We start from the raw sequence: 18,632 nt of genomic DNA, 5'->3' as shown, positions 1-18,632 counted from the left end.
TGTTTGATTTGTCTGCTAATAGAGAGGAGAACAGCGCTGAGCCTACACAATCTGCGCTAACTCAATTATGGCCAACCCAAGTTGGTTCCGATCTTTTTTTTTTTTTATTTAGATATCTCCGGCACTTTAACTGCCTCAGTTTCTTCAGTATTAGCAAAATAAGACACACAAATTAACATAATCAAATTATGCTCCAACGTGCCAGCTGAATGTCAGTTAAGCCTAACTGTTAGCTAGAAATTAGTTAAACCTGGAACTAAATCCTAATCTTCAAGCTAATTGTAATGTATATGTAAATTAAATACACCAAGTGGATGAACAATCAGCAAATGGTAGATATGGTAATGTAGAAAGAGCTCCGTGAATACACCATCTCTGTTGTTGTTAAAAAAATTCTTCTTTTCAAGACAGTGGTTTGGCTAATGTTAATGCTAGCTAACATTAGCTGTGCCTAAGGTGAGTACAGTTGGATGCTGTTTGGTTTTTCTTCATGTTAATAATTTTAGATAAGTAACTTACTCAAAGTTATTAAAATTAGATGTTTTGTGCTAACTTGGCTTAGACGAATAGCAATTATAGTCTATAAATTTTGTGGAAACAAAGAAGCTTCTAGCTATTAGCGTTATATGTTAAGCAGAGGGTGACAAATCTGCAACTTTTTAGTAATTAAAATGTGGCTTAGTTTTAGCCCTTGTCCATTTTCTTTTTGTCTTGGTCCTTGTTTCTTAGATTACAGGAGGAAAATTATCACACAGACAAGACAAAGTTGCTGTAATGTGTAAATGAGGCCTATTTTTACCACTGCCTTCTAAACACCAACATCTCAAACGTTCCACAGTAACACCATGCAACTACACATACGCTACTTCTGTTCTTTCTGTCTGCAGGGGCTCATCAAACCAATGCCTACGCTCATTTTTAACAGCAAAAAACCAGTGGGAAAAAAAAATCTCACATTGGAGAAGCTGAGGCGAATGAAGGTTTGACTTTTGACTTAAAACAAATGGATTATCAAAAATGTTAAGCATGTTTAATTAATGTTTATATGTTTGTATTTGCCTCCAAATTAACATACAAGATAATACTATACAGTAGATGCCACCTCCAGGTTTGTGAATTTAACTGAATTTTATATATATACATAAAAAAACACTAGACATCCCTTTTTGTTGTTCTCTCTGCACCAAAGCTAAAGTCACATCACATTCCTCATTTTGATGCCTCCTTCGCTTCCCCTCTGCGACTCTTGTCTCTTCAGTTCGCTGACCTCTGTGCTCACACAGGCAGCGATGTCAGAACAGTATCTCTCTCTTCTGTCTTTACTCTCCATTACTTTACAGCAGCACAGGGAGAAAAGGCACCAGAGATTTATCCCTCAGAAGAGCTCAGAGGTCTGGCCACTGCAGCGGTGAAAATAAAATAGATCAAATAAACAACCCCCCCCCCGGGACACTGCTGGCTGAGAGGGAACGAACCAGCCTTTGCTATGCGGTAACCCAGGAAATCAAACCTACAACAACCATAGTGTTGTAACATAATGTCACATACATGATTAGTAGATATTTGTTATTCTGCTCCTGTGGGTAGATTTTAATAGGATAAAACTGCATGCAAAAACACCCCATTTTTACAAAAATAAAATCATGTCGATACGCCTGTAAGAACCTCTCCTCGTGATTTGATGCATCCAAACGCTAAATAGAGGGAGTTGCAGTATAGTAGGTAGGTTCTTGTGTAATCATTTTAACAGAAAATAATCAGCTTACAGGAGAGAACACTGTTGTATTGTGCAAGGCTGAGCCACGAGTCGTGAGTAAGCAGAAAAGGAACGGCATTTCAGGAGTGCGAATAGACAGACACGCTGAGGTTTTGCGCTCCAAAACTGGTACAGAGCCCCGAGCATTTCAATAAAAGTGGAACGGAAGGAAGATGTCAGACCAAGAAAATTCAAAGAGGAAAAGAGTGAAGAGGTGCAGGAGAGTATCACAGGTGTGAGGAACATACTAAGTGCAGCGGCTGTGATGCGGATGAATGCAAATGCGTATAAACACATCAGAAATAAGGTTTGGGCCAAATAGGGTAGTGTTTCCCAATATTTTTGGCTTGAGACCCCTTGAAATTAAACCAATATCTAGTTGTGACCCCTGGTCCCAGTGCGAACAGGAGCTGTGTGTTTCCTTTCTCATATTGTTGTATTTAAAGGTTGTTTAGAGGCATGAAGATGTGCAAGTATCCAGTATTTGATTTAAAAAAAAGCAAACATCTGAAAAATGTCAGACAAAAATGAACATAATTTTGCCATTTCTTTCATATTTGATCACCACTGTTAAAAACCTTCCTCTTGTCAAGTAAAATTAAATCCTAAAAACATAAAAAAAAAAAATCTTGAGAATTTCAATTTCCAACAGATATGAACTAGTTTCAAGATTTTTTTTGACATGAATGACGAAGAAGGCAGGCAGGTATAAAGACAAATTAAGCTTGGTTCAAGGAAATACTTGGAACAAAGAGATTTTGAGAGATTAGGCACATACTGTAAGACTTTAAGGACTGAGTAAGAAACAAATGACTGAGTAAGAAATTCCTGCAGTAATCTTGTGACTTTCAGCTTTATGTTATGGTCACCATCACCCACCACACTACAACACAGCAGAGTAAAATGAAACACTATCTGTATATGTCTATCTGTATAATTCAAATATACAAATATAGATTTTAGGCCATACAATCGCACCCTCTGTAAATGTAGGGCCATGAATGGGACTCCAGGCTTGTAATCTTACGTAAAAGGCAGTGTGTGCCTGACAGACTTAGCTCTGGGGTAAATAAAACCTATTACTTTCTGCTTCACAGGTGCTCTGCTGTCACTCGACCGTGGGTGGACTTGGCCCTGTGAGAGGCTGGCATGGGTAGACGGTACAACGGTCAGCTGCTGACCCTCCATTATCTACACTACAGGGAACAGCACTAATTACACACAATTAGTTACTCAGTAATAACCTTGGTCAGAGTGTAGGTTTTTAAATACCTGCACAACGATACTTTTAGTATGAAATGATTAACTTTTAGTTTGATTTCAAAACCCAGGACAGACACTGACACATGAACTGTCTTTATTCAAGCAGAAAGTAAACAACACTACCAACTCAAAGTCCACAGTGTGTCTCTTTGTGCCCTTCCTGTCAGGAGTTTGTGGTTTCGGCTTCACAACTAAACACTGAGCACATACACACATGATAACTGATAATCTGTAGGCTGCTAATCAGCTTGATTACCTGCATTTGTGCTCACTGCCCGACTGAGCGGCCATAAATCTCCACCTGCAGCAACCTCTAAGACCACACCTGCATGTGCAGTGTATGTAGAAGTCTCTATAAGTTGGTGGTGCTGTTAGGGTCGTAGCTACCGTTGTAAACACCGTGGTCAAGTCCTCTAATATTTCTGGGAATTTCTGTGTTTAATAATGGCACGAATGGGAGTTCGTATCACATTCTTCTAAAGTGTCAGTGCTGACTGAAGAGCTGTTTCCGTTACAAAATCCGAAGAAGAAGCTGTTTCCACTGCGGTCATCTTCCTGGATATTCACATAACGCTCTTTGTCTTCATAATCTTTGCCTCCAGACAGCATGAAACATGGCCAATACAAGCTGACAGGAAAGAACAATACGACTTCCCAAAGAAAAATCTCCATTTTCTCTCAGGTGGCTAAGGCAACTAGCGTTGTTTCCATATTTCAATATTCTTCTTCTTCTTCCACTCTTTTTATTGTAGACATGTGTAACGTGGCTCACACTAGCAGCTTCTGACAAAACTACAATTTACATAGCCCATCTTAGTCTAGTTTATTGGAATGTGCCTAATTCGCATTTTCTTAGCTTTTTCTTTATGCAACATTTCAACACTTGATGGAAACACAGCTAATGCAGAGAAGGCTTTCAAACAACATGTAAACCACCAAGCAGGTAGATGAGACTCACAGAAAATCTTATTCTGCCCATGTCACAAAAATATCTACATTCAATCTGCACCTGGATTTACCAGAAGTTGTTGCAAATTATATGAAATAGCCTACAGTGCTTTATTTTTCGTGTGTTCTCCACTGCCTTTTATACTCCTCATGCGTATATCTACAAGTTTTGCTGCCAACAAAACATATAAAATAACATAAAAAGAATGATTTGTAATGGAACAACACCTCAGTGTAAACTGAGTCTAAATGAAAGCAGCATAACTGTTAAATGTCTGGAAGGAGTTAAGTTAGCAGCGAACAAAGACACAACCAGCGTAACCAGCTACCTGTGGTCGGTCAGAGGAAACTGGCTCTCACGCTGCAATGAACAAGGTCAAACTCTCCAACGAGACCTGATGAGAATCTACAGGAAGCTCCAGGCAGAGAGATAAGTGTATCTACTCATTCCTTTAAGATTCATGGCTTTATTGAACATGAGCTTTCCTAAATTGAAAATGTGGCTGCAGAAAAGTTCACTCATGTGTTTCTCTTGCATAAAATGGATAAAACCAGTCTGAATCTTCCTTTGGAGATAATTCTGCAAAAAGCTGCATAATGATTACAAAACTTTAGAGGCTAGTCACCTCGAATGTGTTGGAGTCAACACGCAATACATTTATCCAACATTTCCTGTCGAGTAGATCATTAGTGCGCAGGTGGCCAGAAAATCTGTGTGAGAAGAAACCAGGAGTCCTGCCATGGATGCCTACGATGTAGTTAAGTTGTACCGTTCAGTGACAGATTTCACCTGCTGATATCGTCGCTGCAGCTCTGAACAGGTGTATCATACACTATTGGACTATATCATGCTTTAAACAATAATAACAGTGTGTTTCAACCTGGTGAGCAAGCTGCACGAGCCTCCAACAGTTTTCCAAATAAACATGATATTTACATTAATCATTTCAAACCCTTGTTCTGAGTTCAACTGAAGGTAAACACAGAGACTGAAACGACCATTATGGCTGCACATGTAGGTGCTGCAGTACAGTGTAATGCCTTAACTCAGAAGCTTAAATCCTGCTCAGAAATTGCTTAAAGATCTATTTCCACTTTTTTAGTTTACTTAGTTTTGATGTATGTTTTGTCTCTCTGTGGCTGAGATGAAAAGGTTTGAGTATAAATTAAAGGAAAATGGAACAAAGTGCAATGGAAACAGATTTAATAATAGCAGCAGATGAAATCATCAGATCTTTGTGCAGGGATGAGGAGACTGTAACTTTCCTCATAATGAAACATGACAAGAACACAAATGTAATATTTCAATCACATTTTCTACATTGTTTTCCATCATTTCAGGTCTTACTGGCCCTCTATTAATACTTCATCTCATTGCCTTTTCCTCTGCAGTGTTTTAATGGCACCCATTTTAAGAATTAGCGCCACCAGCTGTACGTCTCAATGAACCAACTTCTCCAATTGAACAGAAACCTGGCTGTTTTCTTACTTATATCAACACTTACTTGTGCGTCGGGAAAAGAAATAGGAGGATCACACCTGAGCCAAAACTCACATGATTTGTAAATATATCTGCTGACTCTGCAGATGGAAAACACAGGATATGATCAAAAGCTCCAGAGCACCTTTTAAATGGACTTTAAAATGTTCTGCTGTGTCAGAAAGGTGCTGATTCAGCCCCATGTAACAGCGTGTGTTAAAATTTTTGCATAATAGTTTCAGGTGTTCCTGCTATTTTGTCCACCACCCCTGTCTATGCGCAGATAAAGAACTGTAGTGTCCATGCTGAGGAGAAAACTAGCATACCAACATACTCTACCTCATCAACGTCAAAATAAAAGCCTCCCTAAGACAAGTTTGAAAAAATTAGTCAATGCATCTGTATCTAGCACCAATATAAAACGCTCTCTCTCGACAGACAGGGAAAATTAACTCCTCCCCCCCTTTTTTTGGTAATAAATAAATCCTGCGACAGCCCGTTGTCAAAGATGCAGCCGAACCGCCACCGCTGGCTGCCTCATCGCCAGCGCGGCTGCGATAACGATCTCAGAGGTAGACAGTGCGGCTCAGGGAAGGATTAGACCACAGCAGTGGGTACAGTAATAACAGCTGCTGCTGTGGCAATGCCTCGCAGTCAACGATCAGGAACAAAACGCCCACTCAGCTCCGCAGGACAGAAGGAAAAGAAAGACAGACAGTCGTCCCCCTTCCACTTTTCCTTTCTTATCCAGTTTCCTCTCATCTGTTGATTGCTTTTCTCATCACGGCTGAGCAGAGTAATTGGACCTTCCCCTCGCTCCAGCTGTGCAGCAGTTTTGAAGTGGCAGGGAGCTACATGTTGAATAAGCGAGCCGGCGATGAGGCAGCATAATGAGGGTGCAGTATTTAATTGTTAAAAAGACACATGAACCAGTATCAGCATGGAAAGAAAGCCAGTGTTCGATGTCCTTCCTCGTGATCGAAGGTGAAACAATGTTTGTGAGAGCATCTTAGGTGCTCAGGGACAAGTGTGTGGTGACTCACCAGCGCCTCCTGGCCTCCTGCTCTTTCCACACTCAAATGCTCATCAGAGCCCTTCAGCTTCCTCACCTGAAACCAAGCACACATACAGACAAATTAATGGAAAACAGCTTGAATAAATTAGTGAGGAAACATGACAAAAGCATACGGTTCTGTGCAAGACACCAGGGAAGATACCGAATGGTCTGATGACTATAAAAGTGTTGTGAATCATACGCCATGATGCCTTCAAAGTGACCAGACATGTGGGAGATTTTAGGCAAACCAGTTTGACAGCTTGAATATACAGTACAGACTCTGTCTCATGTGGCGTACATTATAACAGAACTTAGTGCAAGCAAAACCTTATTTATTCTAAGTCAGAACGTTTCCCCATTTTCACCGTTGGGCACAGTTTGTTTGTTTTTGTTCTCACCGCCACCAGTGCAATCCAATACAACAAACCCACCAAGTACAAAAGTTAAACTTTGCCACAGAGCTGCATCAATGCCTATGAAAGTGTCAATAAAAATAAAGCTTTATAAGCTTCACAAACCCAGGAGTTTGGTCAGTTGTATTGAATTGCATTAGATTATGCAGATGTTTCTAATGAACTGGTAAATCCGCTGCTTCCAGCACCAGTCACCCAACTTCAGGAGTTATAAACTCAGCTGAAAACATTCACAAGCATCCCAACATCAGCTTGTTCATTCAGAGCTGCAGCAAAGACCAACAACAAATATGCCTTAACGGCTTCCATGTACAAAATCAACCTTAATACCAAAAGTTTGCCAAAGAGATAATAAAGTTTGGATTATGTTTCTACGTCGTGCACTGCTGATTTGCACACTGTCACAACCTGCAGTGGCGCTCCAGAAGGAGCTCTATAACAAGCCTCATTCTCGACTGGATCAGGCGAATGGGGATGTACCCCACCGAGATACAGACAGCACACACGAATACACCGAATAATCCCTTGAAGGCCTCGCTAAACCTCACGAAATGCACATGCCCAAATATTAATCCATGAAACACATCTGAAAAAAGACTGGTTGTGGGTAAAGTTAGTTACTACTCCAGCCTATGCAGTAATCTTTTCAGAAATTAGCCCAGAGGGATATGAAGAAGACGGTGAAACCAGGGACATTTAGTGACAATCTCATCCTCAAATAAAGCAGCAGGAGCGTGCTACCACATTTCCCTAAGTCGCTTCTGTCAATGGAGGTGCTAAAAATATTTTTGAATTAGACAAGCAAGAGAAGTTACACATGACACAAGGAAGCTGAGCTCTGCAAATGGTGTCCATCCTGGATTTTCAAAAATTTTACATTTTCTAAACACAGTTTCTTTCCATTTTAAATGCATCTGTGCTCACTTTTTGTATCATTCTCACTTGTTGACTTTTTAAATAGTTTTAATTGTTGCTTTTCATCATTAACTTCCAATTCAGCCCTTTTCTTATTTAAAATGTCCTTACTTTTTATTTGTTTTCAAACTTCTTCTATTTACTTGTTTCTTTTCTGTGTGGGGTGCTTAGCTAGAAAATCAGACACATGAGGACAGATTTAATTAAGAAGCATTACTTGTCTGCAGAGACATAGCATTTATTTGGATGACATTTAAGGTCTGCAGCTGTGGATTTGCTCACGCTGATTGTGGCGAGGCAGTGAAGGGAGACAGAAAATGAGAGAAAACAGAAAATGAGAGAAAACAGAAAATGATGATGCATACGGTGTATTGAGACCATAATTCCCCAATTGAACTGACTCATAACTGTTCAAGTAAGCATTGAAGTTAAAATATCTTGTGTGTTTCAATTTGTATCAAGTTCATTGTACATTGTTCAATGTACCCCAAAATACCTGTGGTGCAAAGTTCATACTAAATAATATGATGAAGCTAGTGAGTTTGATACTAAAGCTGTGTCGATGTTAGGCTGCACCACGGAGACGTAAGTTTTAATTAACTACTATCAAGTCCAAACAAACCAAAATATTGTTGCAGAAAATGACGTTATCACTTCCTGTGGCCAATAAGTGAAAAGCACTATTCTTAAAGCCGCATTTCGGTGTTGTCTGTTGTGCCCAGTCGTCTTTGAACACGTTGCTATGCTATAGCAAAGAGGCTAATAGCTAAAAATAGCTAACATTAATCACCAAACAACAGAAAAAGGTTCGGAAAATGGGACAAAGAATTCTGATTAGATAACTGTACAGCCCTAACTAGTGCAAAATAACAAGTGTTGAAAACATCAACCACATCACAGGGTAATAAAACGATGGGCTTTCTATTTTTATATATTTGCTTGCAAACACAAACAAATATATAGTTAGTGTCTGATGTCAAATTTAGTCAAGTTACCAGCTTTGCCAGCTTTGTGTTCACAAACCACATTCTGTTTTATTTATGTTTTACACTGTGTTCCAACTTTTTTGGAATCGGGGGTTGTACATGGGAAGTAGTTTGTGTGGACTGTACAGTAACTCTCTTTAATTCTGCAACATTTGTACTTATAGATAGGTTGCACAGGGCTATGCTGCATTAGCAGGATGCTAGTGCAAGACTTCATAGGGAAAACAAGCAATTTTAGCAGGCCAAGATGAGAATGGCAGGAGTAAAGCGAAAGCCAGGAAAGAACACTTGAGTATCTGCAAAAAAAAAAAAAGAAAAAAAAAATATAAGATAAGATAAAATCTTGCAGCAGCTTTAAAACTCTGGAGGGAATGTTAAGTGAGACTCGTGGGAGATGATGCCATTTAAAATGAAAAATGGAATGGAAAAAAAAAATCTGTCAACTTTAGACTCGCTAAAAAAGATGGTGGACTACAAGCAGAACAGGAAGTAAGACAGGGCCTTCACCCGGTGAAGGATCTGCTCCTGTGCACAGAGTGGCAAACTGTTGAACTCATGAACCTGACCTGAGTTTACTGAAATGGGAAGCTGCCGCATTTCTAAACACACACACAACAGGAATCTCAAGGGAAATGTCAAGGCTTTCCGCTCACTTCTCTTCCTGCAGGAACATTCACCAAGAGCTTGGACCATGGTCATGTTTACAACTCTCTCACTGTGTGTGTGTGTGTGTGTGTGTGTGTGTTACCTTGGCACTGCTGTCAGAGTGACGTCTGGCACACGCTTGGAGCTGACTCATCCAAAACTGTTGCTCCTTGGCGTCGGAGGCTACAAAGACACACAGAACAAAAATAAATTGATAAAATTACAGGCCTTAACTTCCTTTACACACAAGACATCGGGAATCACCAATAAATCCTTCCATGAGTTCACAGTCAGGTCAATATGCAATTAGAAGAAAACCATCTGCCTCAAAGTGTCTCCACATCCACCGATGCTTAACATTCAGTTCTTGTACTGAACAGATGAACTTTTAAATTATTCGAGCACTAAACATCGTCAGAGGAACAAGATGCCAATGTGAATATCTTTTCCGAAGAAGAGCATTCAATAAAATCCTTTTTTAGTGTTACAGGGTTATCCCCAATATACAAGGAATAAAGTTAAAAGAGCAAGCACTGAATTACTATAATTTCTGACGACATTGAGGTCATGTCTTTGATATGATTAAAAAGAATTTGGGAGTTTCAGCAGACAGAGGAGTTATACGGGTAATATATGATGGTGGGTATTTAATTGGCTGATTCCAGCACTAGTCTTAGACTTTAAATATTAAACATGTGACTATTTTTAGCCAACAAAATAAAATAGTTAATAATAAATTCACTGCTCTAGCACCAGAATTCTGTTCTTGGTACTGCAGAAAAGGCTTTGAAAGATCATTAAGACCTTAATGCTCGCTGATGTAACATATCAAACGAAAAAATCCAACAAACAATTGAAACAAATTTAGATTTTAATCTGAATCTGAATTTTCTGAGTGTGGGGAAAAATAAGTAAATAAATGAATGAATAAAATAAAATCCAGAGGTGATGTCTTCAAAAGCCTAGATTTGTCTGATCAACCTAAAGGTATTTGGTTTACAGCGATATAAAACAGAAATAGTAGCAAATCTTCACATTTAAAGAAGCTGAAACCAGAGAATAACAGACTTCTGGTGAGGGCCCTGGTCTGGACAGTCATCAAGTATTGGCAGGTGTAAATGCAAAATTCATATTTGTTGAAGACAAACTCTCATACATGCTTTAACACACATGCGTTTAAAAAAAAGCTCAAGGCTTCATGACATGGGCCCACAAGGCACAGCAATGGGTATATGCACAATAAAAATATTAAAGGAGGACTTCTGCATTTTGTTTAACATGCTGATGTGTTTTGCTGCCAGGAGTCACACTGATACCACTCTCATATCTGCTGAACACCAAGGCCACCATTCAGTTATCTTAGCTTAGCATAAACACTGGAAACTGGGGGAAACATCTAGCCAAGGAAAATTAAAGTGTAATCATGACAAACTTCCCCCGTTTCACGCTAAGCTAAATGGATGCTAACTGCAGCTTCATGTTTACTGTACACACAAGGATCTTCTCATCTAACCCTCAGCAAGAAAGAGAATGAGCAAATTTCCCAAAATGTTGAACTGTCTCACAAAATGATCAGAGAGCCAGCACGACCATGACAGAGCATGTTTTAAGGTGGAATGAATGAATGTTTGTGATTTAACTCGTGGCTGCTGCCTTAAGATATTCAACTTGTTCACCCGACCATTTGATCCTGCTACCTTCTGAGTGAAGTCCTCTGGGCTGATTTAACATCTGAACCTCTTCATTTTCTACTAAATTGAACATTCAGTATTCGGGAAACAACAGCAGTTCATTTGGCCGGTCTGGAGCAGCACAGGAAGCAGCTTGATACTCTCTGCATGCTTGTGGTTTTCCCCTTGGCACGGACACAATACGCCCTGTTATCTAAACACAAATAGCCAGTTGAAGCCAAGACTTGCTGACTAACACATCGAGCTGCAGCCCTTCCAGCTGAAGGAGACACCGACTGTCTGCTTGCGCTGACCCCCTCCAGGTCAGACCGGAAAAGAATATCCTTCTGATCCCATTTCACTGACTAATTATTACAGAGCAAAGTCTTTGATAGGTCTGATGATGTTGAGTTTAGGCTGTAGGTCAATCCCAACTAAAGCAAAATTACTGCACCTGCTCTTTCTGTGCCTCCTCCTACTTTCTAGCATTTCCACCGAAATAAACAATAATAACAATGACAATAATAATAATAATAATAAAAAACATGATTCAAATCTTAAAAACTCATCTAAAACTAAGATCCCCCTCGGTAACAAAAGGCCCGGTGTGTGTCAGCACACCTGCACACAGCCTCGTTTATACGTGTGCTTCATTTTGTGTTATCAGTTGTAAGCTGACTGCCAAGTCTTGTATGTACACCATCAAAACCCTGTCATACATCACAAAACATATTGACCACAGCTAGTAGTGATTTAATTTACATGCACAAAATATATGCTAAGCTTTATTTTGCTAGCAGTTAGTGGTCATGCTTTTAAAGAAAAAATGTTGGCTGTCCTTAACTGTGAAGAACTAACTGTGAAATGTATGGATGGTGCTCATCAAATTCAGTTGCATGAGGAAATTAAGAAAAAAAACCACTACAGAAATACACCCGTCCACTACGATAAGACACTGAAAATACTTTCGGGTAATACATCATTGTGAAGTCTGTGCAGATGCAGGCTTCACCAGGGTCCATCAGGGGCTCCTGACAGCACTTCGGAGCAGCCTTGCAGAACAAAAAAAGAACAGGACTGGGACATCCTGCGTCTTTGCAGACCCTCGCATGAAGGTACGCTCTAGACCCACAGGACTGAGGGTGGAAAATAGGAAAACAACACTTATTTCCAGATCATGACTTAAAAATGCTTTAGGTCTGCCAAACATCAGGCTTCATTCAGATCCAAACAAGGGTGTAATTAGCACTTATTACAGCAATTAAGCTTTACAGCATGTCATGAGTGATTTTACAGGATTTATTTTGGCCTGGGTTGCGCTTCTCAGGCAACATACAGGCTGTCCTTTTGGTCGAGGTTACTACGGCCGTATGCAGCCTGTGAGGAAGCCTGCAGACACTACTCAGGGCTGAAAAAAATACCCCCAAAGCCGCCGGGTGTTTTGATTTACCCCCTAAAAAGACAGATATAGAGATAATATAGCAAAGGGCTGAGTTCTTTGGGCCAAAGAAGGAAATTCATATACATTAGCTTAAAGGTTAATCCTATGCAGTCATGTTACATGTGCTCCAACACTGTCATCTTTTAAAACTAAAGTCAACACATTTCTTTTCAGCTGTGTCTTTCAGTAATCTGATTTGCCCCAGCTGGTCTTTACAATTTTTATCAAATCTTGTTTTATTCTTAGTTTAATAATGGTTTAAATTCATGTCTTATTATTCTTACTGATGTTTTTTTGTATATTTCCACTATTACAGAAAGCATGATGACCAACTTGGTCATTATTTGTGAGATTTGTGGGTGTCGAACAAACCGACATCTTTGGATCTAAACTTCTGCATTGCAGGGTTTTAACTGCGAAGTTTGAAACCAAAGCAAAAAGCATATTTTCACAAGCTGCTCACCTCTGAATCATGCAGCATAGTTGAAACAAAATAACCTCTCGTGTACTTTTTCTGTTCGCCTGCACACTGGACTGTCGAACCTTTTGTGTAACGCAGGAAACAAAGAAGAGTAAAGTCCTCAGTATGCTTGAGTGATTGAAACATTACATTTATGTGCGGCGCTGTTGCAGGCAGGTGGTCGGGGTGGATGGTTGGCGTATAAAGTGCAGGACTGTGACACCAGAATTCAGGGTTCACCTCCAGACTGTGGTAACATTTAGGCAACAAAAAGCACTTTGGGTTAAGTTTGGGAAACATCCTGATTGCTGCTGACTTTTTCTGTATTAAAACAGGCCATGAACCAAGCGCTGCCAGCGCCTAAACATAACCATAAATAACTTGAATAATGCTGTTGTCACTATGAGTAGATTGCTTATTTTGGTGGAAAACAAAAATTCAGTATCAATGTTTTTCCGACTTGCAGGTACTTTAATTAACAACATTTCCCATTATGTTAATAGAAAACACAATTCGGTTCATTACATTTCCTTCAAAATGTATTTGCTGTTGCTAATCAGTTCTACATAAATGTAATTACTGGGCAACAGGGCTCTCTAAACACAACTACTTATGTCACTTTCTGCATGAGTTCCAGTCCATTAATGCTTTTGAGATTAGACTGTCTGAAAGTGCAGGACTTTATCCTCAGAATATTTAATCTTGTGTTGTACGACATGGTTTGTTTGAAGCCTCCTGAAGCTTTTAATCTACTATTTTTTAAAAGAAGTCTGAATTAAACTCCACTTTGGTTGTCATCAAGATATTTTTCTCTGGATTTTCTTCCGGAGAAAAGCTTTAAATGTGTAAACGAATGCAGCACTCGCCCTGTTAGCGACTGGATAATGAGGAGGGATGGCTTCATTAGATCTGTGAGGAGTTGCATCACCGCCAGAATGAGATTTTAAAATGTTCTGTTCGGCGCTAACTGTTTTTTGACATGCTGATGGAAGGCATGTCAGGGTATGGAGAATTCAATTTGCACTTGTCAGTCACTGGCACCGCCGACGTCCTCCGCAGACATGAGAACACCTGAAGTGAGGAGGGAACTCTGAGAAAATGGGGCATTTAGAGGAACTCTTGACGAGCGCAGCATTGGAGACGTGTTGTGGGAGTGGCTGCTCACCTCTCCGGGGAGAACAGGGCATTCATATAGAAACACCTGTGCAAAGCTGCCTCCCTCCATAAATACCAAGAATCAACCTCCCCACTCATTTCTTGTCGTCATCGTCCACAGAAATCGCTCACTCTAAAGGGGCCACTTACCGGAGAGTGAGCAGACGCCTAAATCGGATATTTCTCTCTGATGTGCACAAGCCTCACTGTGATTAGAGATAATTAGTTGTCTGTGTTGAGCAGAGCGTCCTCGATGTGTGGCTATGCTAATATGCACCTGCTCATATGGTGACGCAAAAGAAACACGCGCCACTTAGCTGAGAGCAGAGCCGTTCACATTCAGGGAGAATACTATGACAGCGATGAAAATTTCAAAGCTGGTTTTGTGTCACAAGAGCTGCAGACTTGGAGGTGACATGCTGACAGCTCTATTCATTTAATGAATGCACAAGGTTTGCACCGGAAACCAGGGGGACTAAACAAAATGAGAAGCTGGTCTGTCTGCCCATTTAAAATGAGCAACAATAGACACGCGTCCTGGCCCGCGTGTCCTATTTAAATGTCAATATCCATCCCGGAGAGACGGCGAGCAATATCCGAACACTCCTGAGTCAGAGAGCTCCTTTCCAGTCAATCATAGCATCGCCATCCTCGTCTAATTACACCCATTTTAATTACAGCATTGTGAAAGATGTTATTGGTTAAGATAATGGTACGTCTGAGGATTAATGCTTGGACCAGCAGTTAGATTTGATTAAAGTGCTGAGAGATATTATGAGCGAGGCACTTTAAACATATACTTCAAGAAAATGGACAGGCTGACAGGGACTAGAGAGGCTAGAAGAGTGGCCCAGCAATTACAGCGCCCAGCCTCTCCTCATTAAAATGACACAATGGCCCCCGTAATTATTCACACTGAATCAGTAACGTGAAATTATATACTAGGAGCAAATTTGTTGTAATTTCAGCTTTAACTTTATGTTTAATTGGCTTTTAATAGCTTTTATTCACTCATGGTACAGACTGCTGCACCTCACATTTGTTGTGCGGAGCAGTTCATTTGAATCTTTTATGCAGTCGGTCAAAGGGGACTTGAATGTCACGTTTAAGTCGAGTAAGTGTTTGCTTTACTGGCATTGTATCACATGAAAAGAAGACTACACAAAAGCCTCAAATGACCATGTAAGAAAGTGAACTTCTGCCATTCACTTGATAAGAATCAAAATTCAAAATTTATTTGTGAATTTAATCTTAATTGGAACCGACCTATATATAAGGCAAGGAGTAGAGTCTGTTTCTGCCATTATTTTGCTTATAAATAAGAGTCCTAAGTAAAAAATCTTTGATCACTTTCATCGATCACTGAAAATGTATTCAGAGAAAAGTCACTTATTGGAGGACACTTGTGGGTGTGATTCTTTTATGTGGAAAAATTACAATTTTCCAATTATTTCTGATGACAGCTCACATTTAAAAGGGTAATGGCTACGTGACATTTTAGGAAGTAAGCTTTTTCGCTTTTCTTCTGAGAGTTAGATGAGAAGATTGATACCACTCTTAAATCTGTACGTTACAGGTTAATTTATCACCAGCTGCCGATTAGCTTAGGTTAGCTTAGCATGAAAACTAAAATGACAACTTCACATTTCTGATTTGGCTGACAAAGCACGAATTCTAAAATGCTAATACAGTATACCCTTGTTTTTCGCGGGGGTTACGTTCCAAAAAGAACCCGTGATAGGCAAAATCCGTGAAGTAGAAACCTTTAATTTTTTTTTACAATTATTATACAATTAAATACAAACCATTTTACAGGCTCAAGCATTTGTTTCACAAATAAAAGTACTTTAGAAACGTTTTTTTCAACAAATAACGTCTGTACTGTACTTTCAAATAATAATTTTAATCATCGATGTGAACAGAAGGCTTCAAATTGCGGAGATTAGCACCGCCCACTGCGACCCGAGTGATTGGATTAAACGGGAGAAAATTAAAAATGATTATGAAAAAAATACAGAGTACAGTCGGACAAATAGTGACTCAGGTGTATTTCGCTGCTCTTCAGACTGAGCCGCTGCATCCTGACTCCGCTCTGCAGTGTTTTCTTCTTTTGAAGCCCGCGGTGCAGGTGTGTTTGTTCGGGAGAAGAACACAGTGATAGGCAAAACTCGAAATTGCAAGAGAATTTGCACGTACGTAATGTAAATTTGGCAAGCTGTTTAACGTACGTGTACATATTAAACTGCAACGTTATTGACGCACAGGTAGAGAAGAAGCGGAGTGACTTTTTAGCCAATCAGAATGCAGAACACAATGCACGATGCAAATCCGTGAAGTAGCGAAACCGTGAAAAGTAAACCGCGTTATAGCGAGGGACCACTGTATAGGTGCTGGTGTTGGTAGACACCACTAGTTTTTACTTTATGATGCTATGCTAGCTGTTTCCACTCTTTATGCCAATCTCAGATAAGCTTTTACTAACTGTGGCTCTATTTTTAGTATAACCAAACCAAAATGTAAAATTATTCTTGTCAAGTCACAGCTAAAAACAAACAGGGGTTATCACAGGAAACCTTATAAATAGCCTGCTGTTGTAAATACTAGATATGCATTGGCAGATTTGTAGTGAAGTATGATCTCGGCTGACAGGTTTATGTATCAAAAGACTGCAAAAGCATTGTTTTAATTATTATGATGCACAAAAAAAGGTTGTGTCAGGAATCCTAATCAGCCGTTTTGAAAGCTGTGCTGAACACAACGTGACATTTCATTGGCTGACTGTCTCATTGTGACATCCTTTGATAAATTGCTTAATTTGCCGTCTGTGCATTCAGACATGATTAAATTCCCACTGCTCTTCACCTTTGCTCAGCAGCAAAACACAAGGCGCTACAGGCTCCCTCCACCCGATAATGAAATACTCCCTTCATGTAACTCTGCTTTAGCTAATTATACCGTGATTCTCAGACTTCACAGCTCAGTTCAGCCACATGTTAAGTCCCAAGATGGATCAGATTAGATATTCTTGCATTTATAGAGAAACATTATGAAGAGCTGTGATCAACTGTTGCACAGAGAAAACCTCAAAGCGAGAAAGTAAGTTTGGTTTCAGAAGTTTGAGCGTGTACGTCAACTGTCGAGTCGAGAAGTACATGTTTTCAACATCTTAAATTTTTTATAAATTGATCTTACAAGTTTTATTCTGTTTCTGTTTTACATTTTTGTACATATTTTGATATTCCCTTGTATTTTATCATTGCTATTTATTGTTGTTATTGTGCCTTCTTACTACTATTTGTGCCTTTTTTGCTACTAATTTCATTTTACTCTTTTTAAGCATGCTAGATACTAAACGACTCATATCATATAATATTTTGTCATCATTTATATAAATCTATATTTAGCAAATTAAACATTATACTTAAATTAGTTGTTATGCTTTCCATTATAATGCTAGTATTAACAAAAGCCACAAAAATTGCTGTATTATATTGCTATCATGACTATCATTTCCAATATTAATGATGAACCTTAGAACAAAATAAGCAATGTTTTATTTCTACCTTTACTACAAAGACCATAGTCTTCTACTGCATCTTGGATTTATCATTAGTTCTAGCATCTTTTCAGGAGAATTATCTATATTCAAAATCAGCTAAATGATGAATCCCTGGAAAACGCAGTGATGTTGGGGGACATTTTAAGGCCTTAGGCGTGTTTGCAGTCTTTTGCTCAAGCTACATGCAACCCCAACAACCTCCACCAGTCGGGTGGGACAACTGGTATGTTGCCTGAGAGGCAAAATCCAGGACAAAAAAGTCATCAAATCATTGGTTATTGCTTGTAAAGCTGAAGTTCTGTGAGTGAACGATATGACTGAAGGCGACTCTGATGGGCTTTTCAACATTTTTATCAACTCAGAGATTTTCCCATGTGGATTTTGGCAGTTGGACAGTAAGAGGACACGATCCAGTATTTTCTCACTCCAGTAAGCAGCAGAGAAATGTGTTCAAAGCCCTCTTGTGAAAAGGCATCAACCTGAGAACAAAGGTGGCATTTAAAGCTTTAGACACACCACCAGTGATATGGTACGCAATTTGTTTAAGACTCCTGACTGAACCTTCAAGTTACTCTTTTTCATCTCCAGGTTTGGACTTTCAGGGATTCCAATGGTAACCAATACCAGATCTGAAGGGTACCGGCTAATCTTAATCACAGAGTGCTGAGCGACTTTGCACCCTGCTGTTTGAGCAAATTGAAGTTTTGGAGTACAAATGCTTCTATTCAACTGCAATTAATTTCAAAGTAGGAATATTTAAAGTGCTGTTTTGCTTTAGGGGGATTATGTGCAGGTCAAACCTTAGAACAGGTCTTGGGTTTGTCTGGCTGAGCTGCATCAACAGATTGCTTTTCTCTCTCAATGACTTCCTTGATTACTCTCGA

At 39.5% G+C, this 18,632-nt stretch overlaps 1 protein-coding gene across 1 annotated transcript in view; it reads right to left on the bottom strand.

The window, feature by feature from the left end:
- LOC121619620 (oxysterol-binding protein-related protein 10) overlaps nt 1–18,632 on the bottom strand; it is a 72,560-nt gene that overhangs the window by 39,345 nt on the left and 14,583 nt on the right. The window contains exons 3-4 of the mRNA XM_041955449.1: nt 9,567–9,646; nt 6,491–6,556 (exon numbers count right to left, since the gene is read on the bottom strand). Of these exons, the coding sequence (XP_041811383.1) occupies nt 6,491–6,556; nt 9,567–9,646 (146 nt within the window). The remainder of the gene's footprint in view (nt 1–6,490; nt 6,557–9,566; nt 9,647–18,632) is intronic.

Source organism: Chelmon rostratus, chromosome 16 (assembly GCF_017976325.1).
Source record: "Chelmon rostratus isolate fCheRos1 chromosome 16, fCheRos1.pri, whole genome shotgun sequence".
Classification (NCBI taxonomy): Eukaryota; Metazoa; Chordata; class Actinopteri; order Chaetodontiformes; family Chaetodontidae; genus Chelmon; species Chelmon rostratus.
Note: the sequence above shows the minus strand (reverse complement) of the source record. Positions and strands in the feature narration are given on the sequence as shown.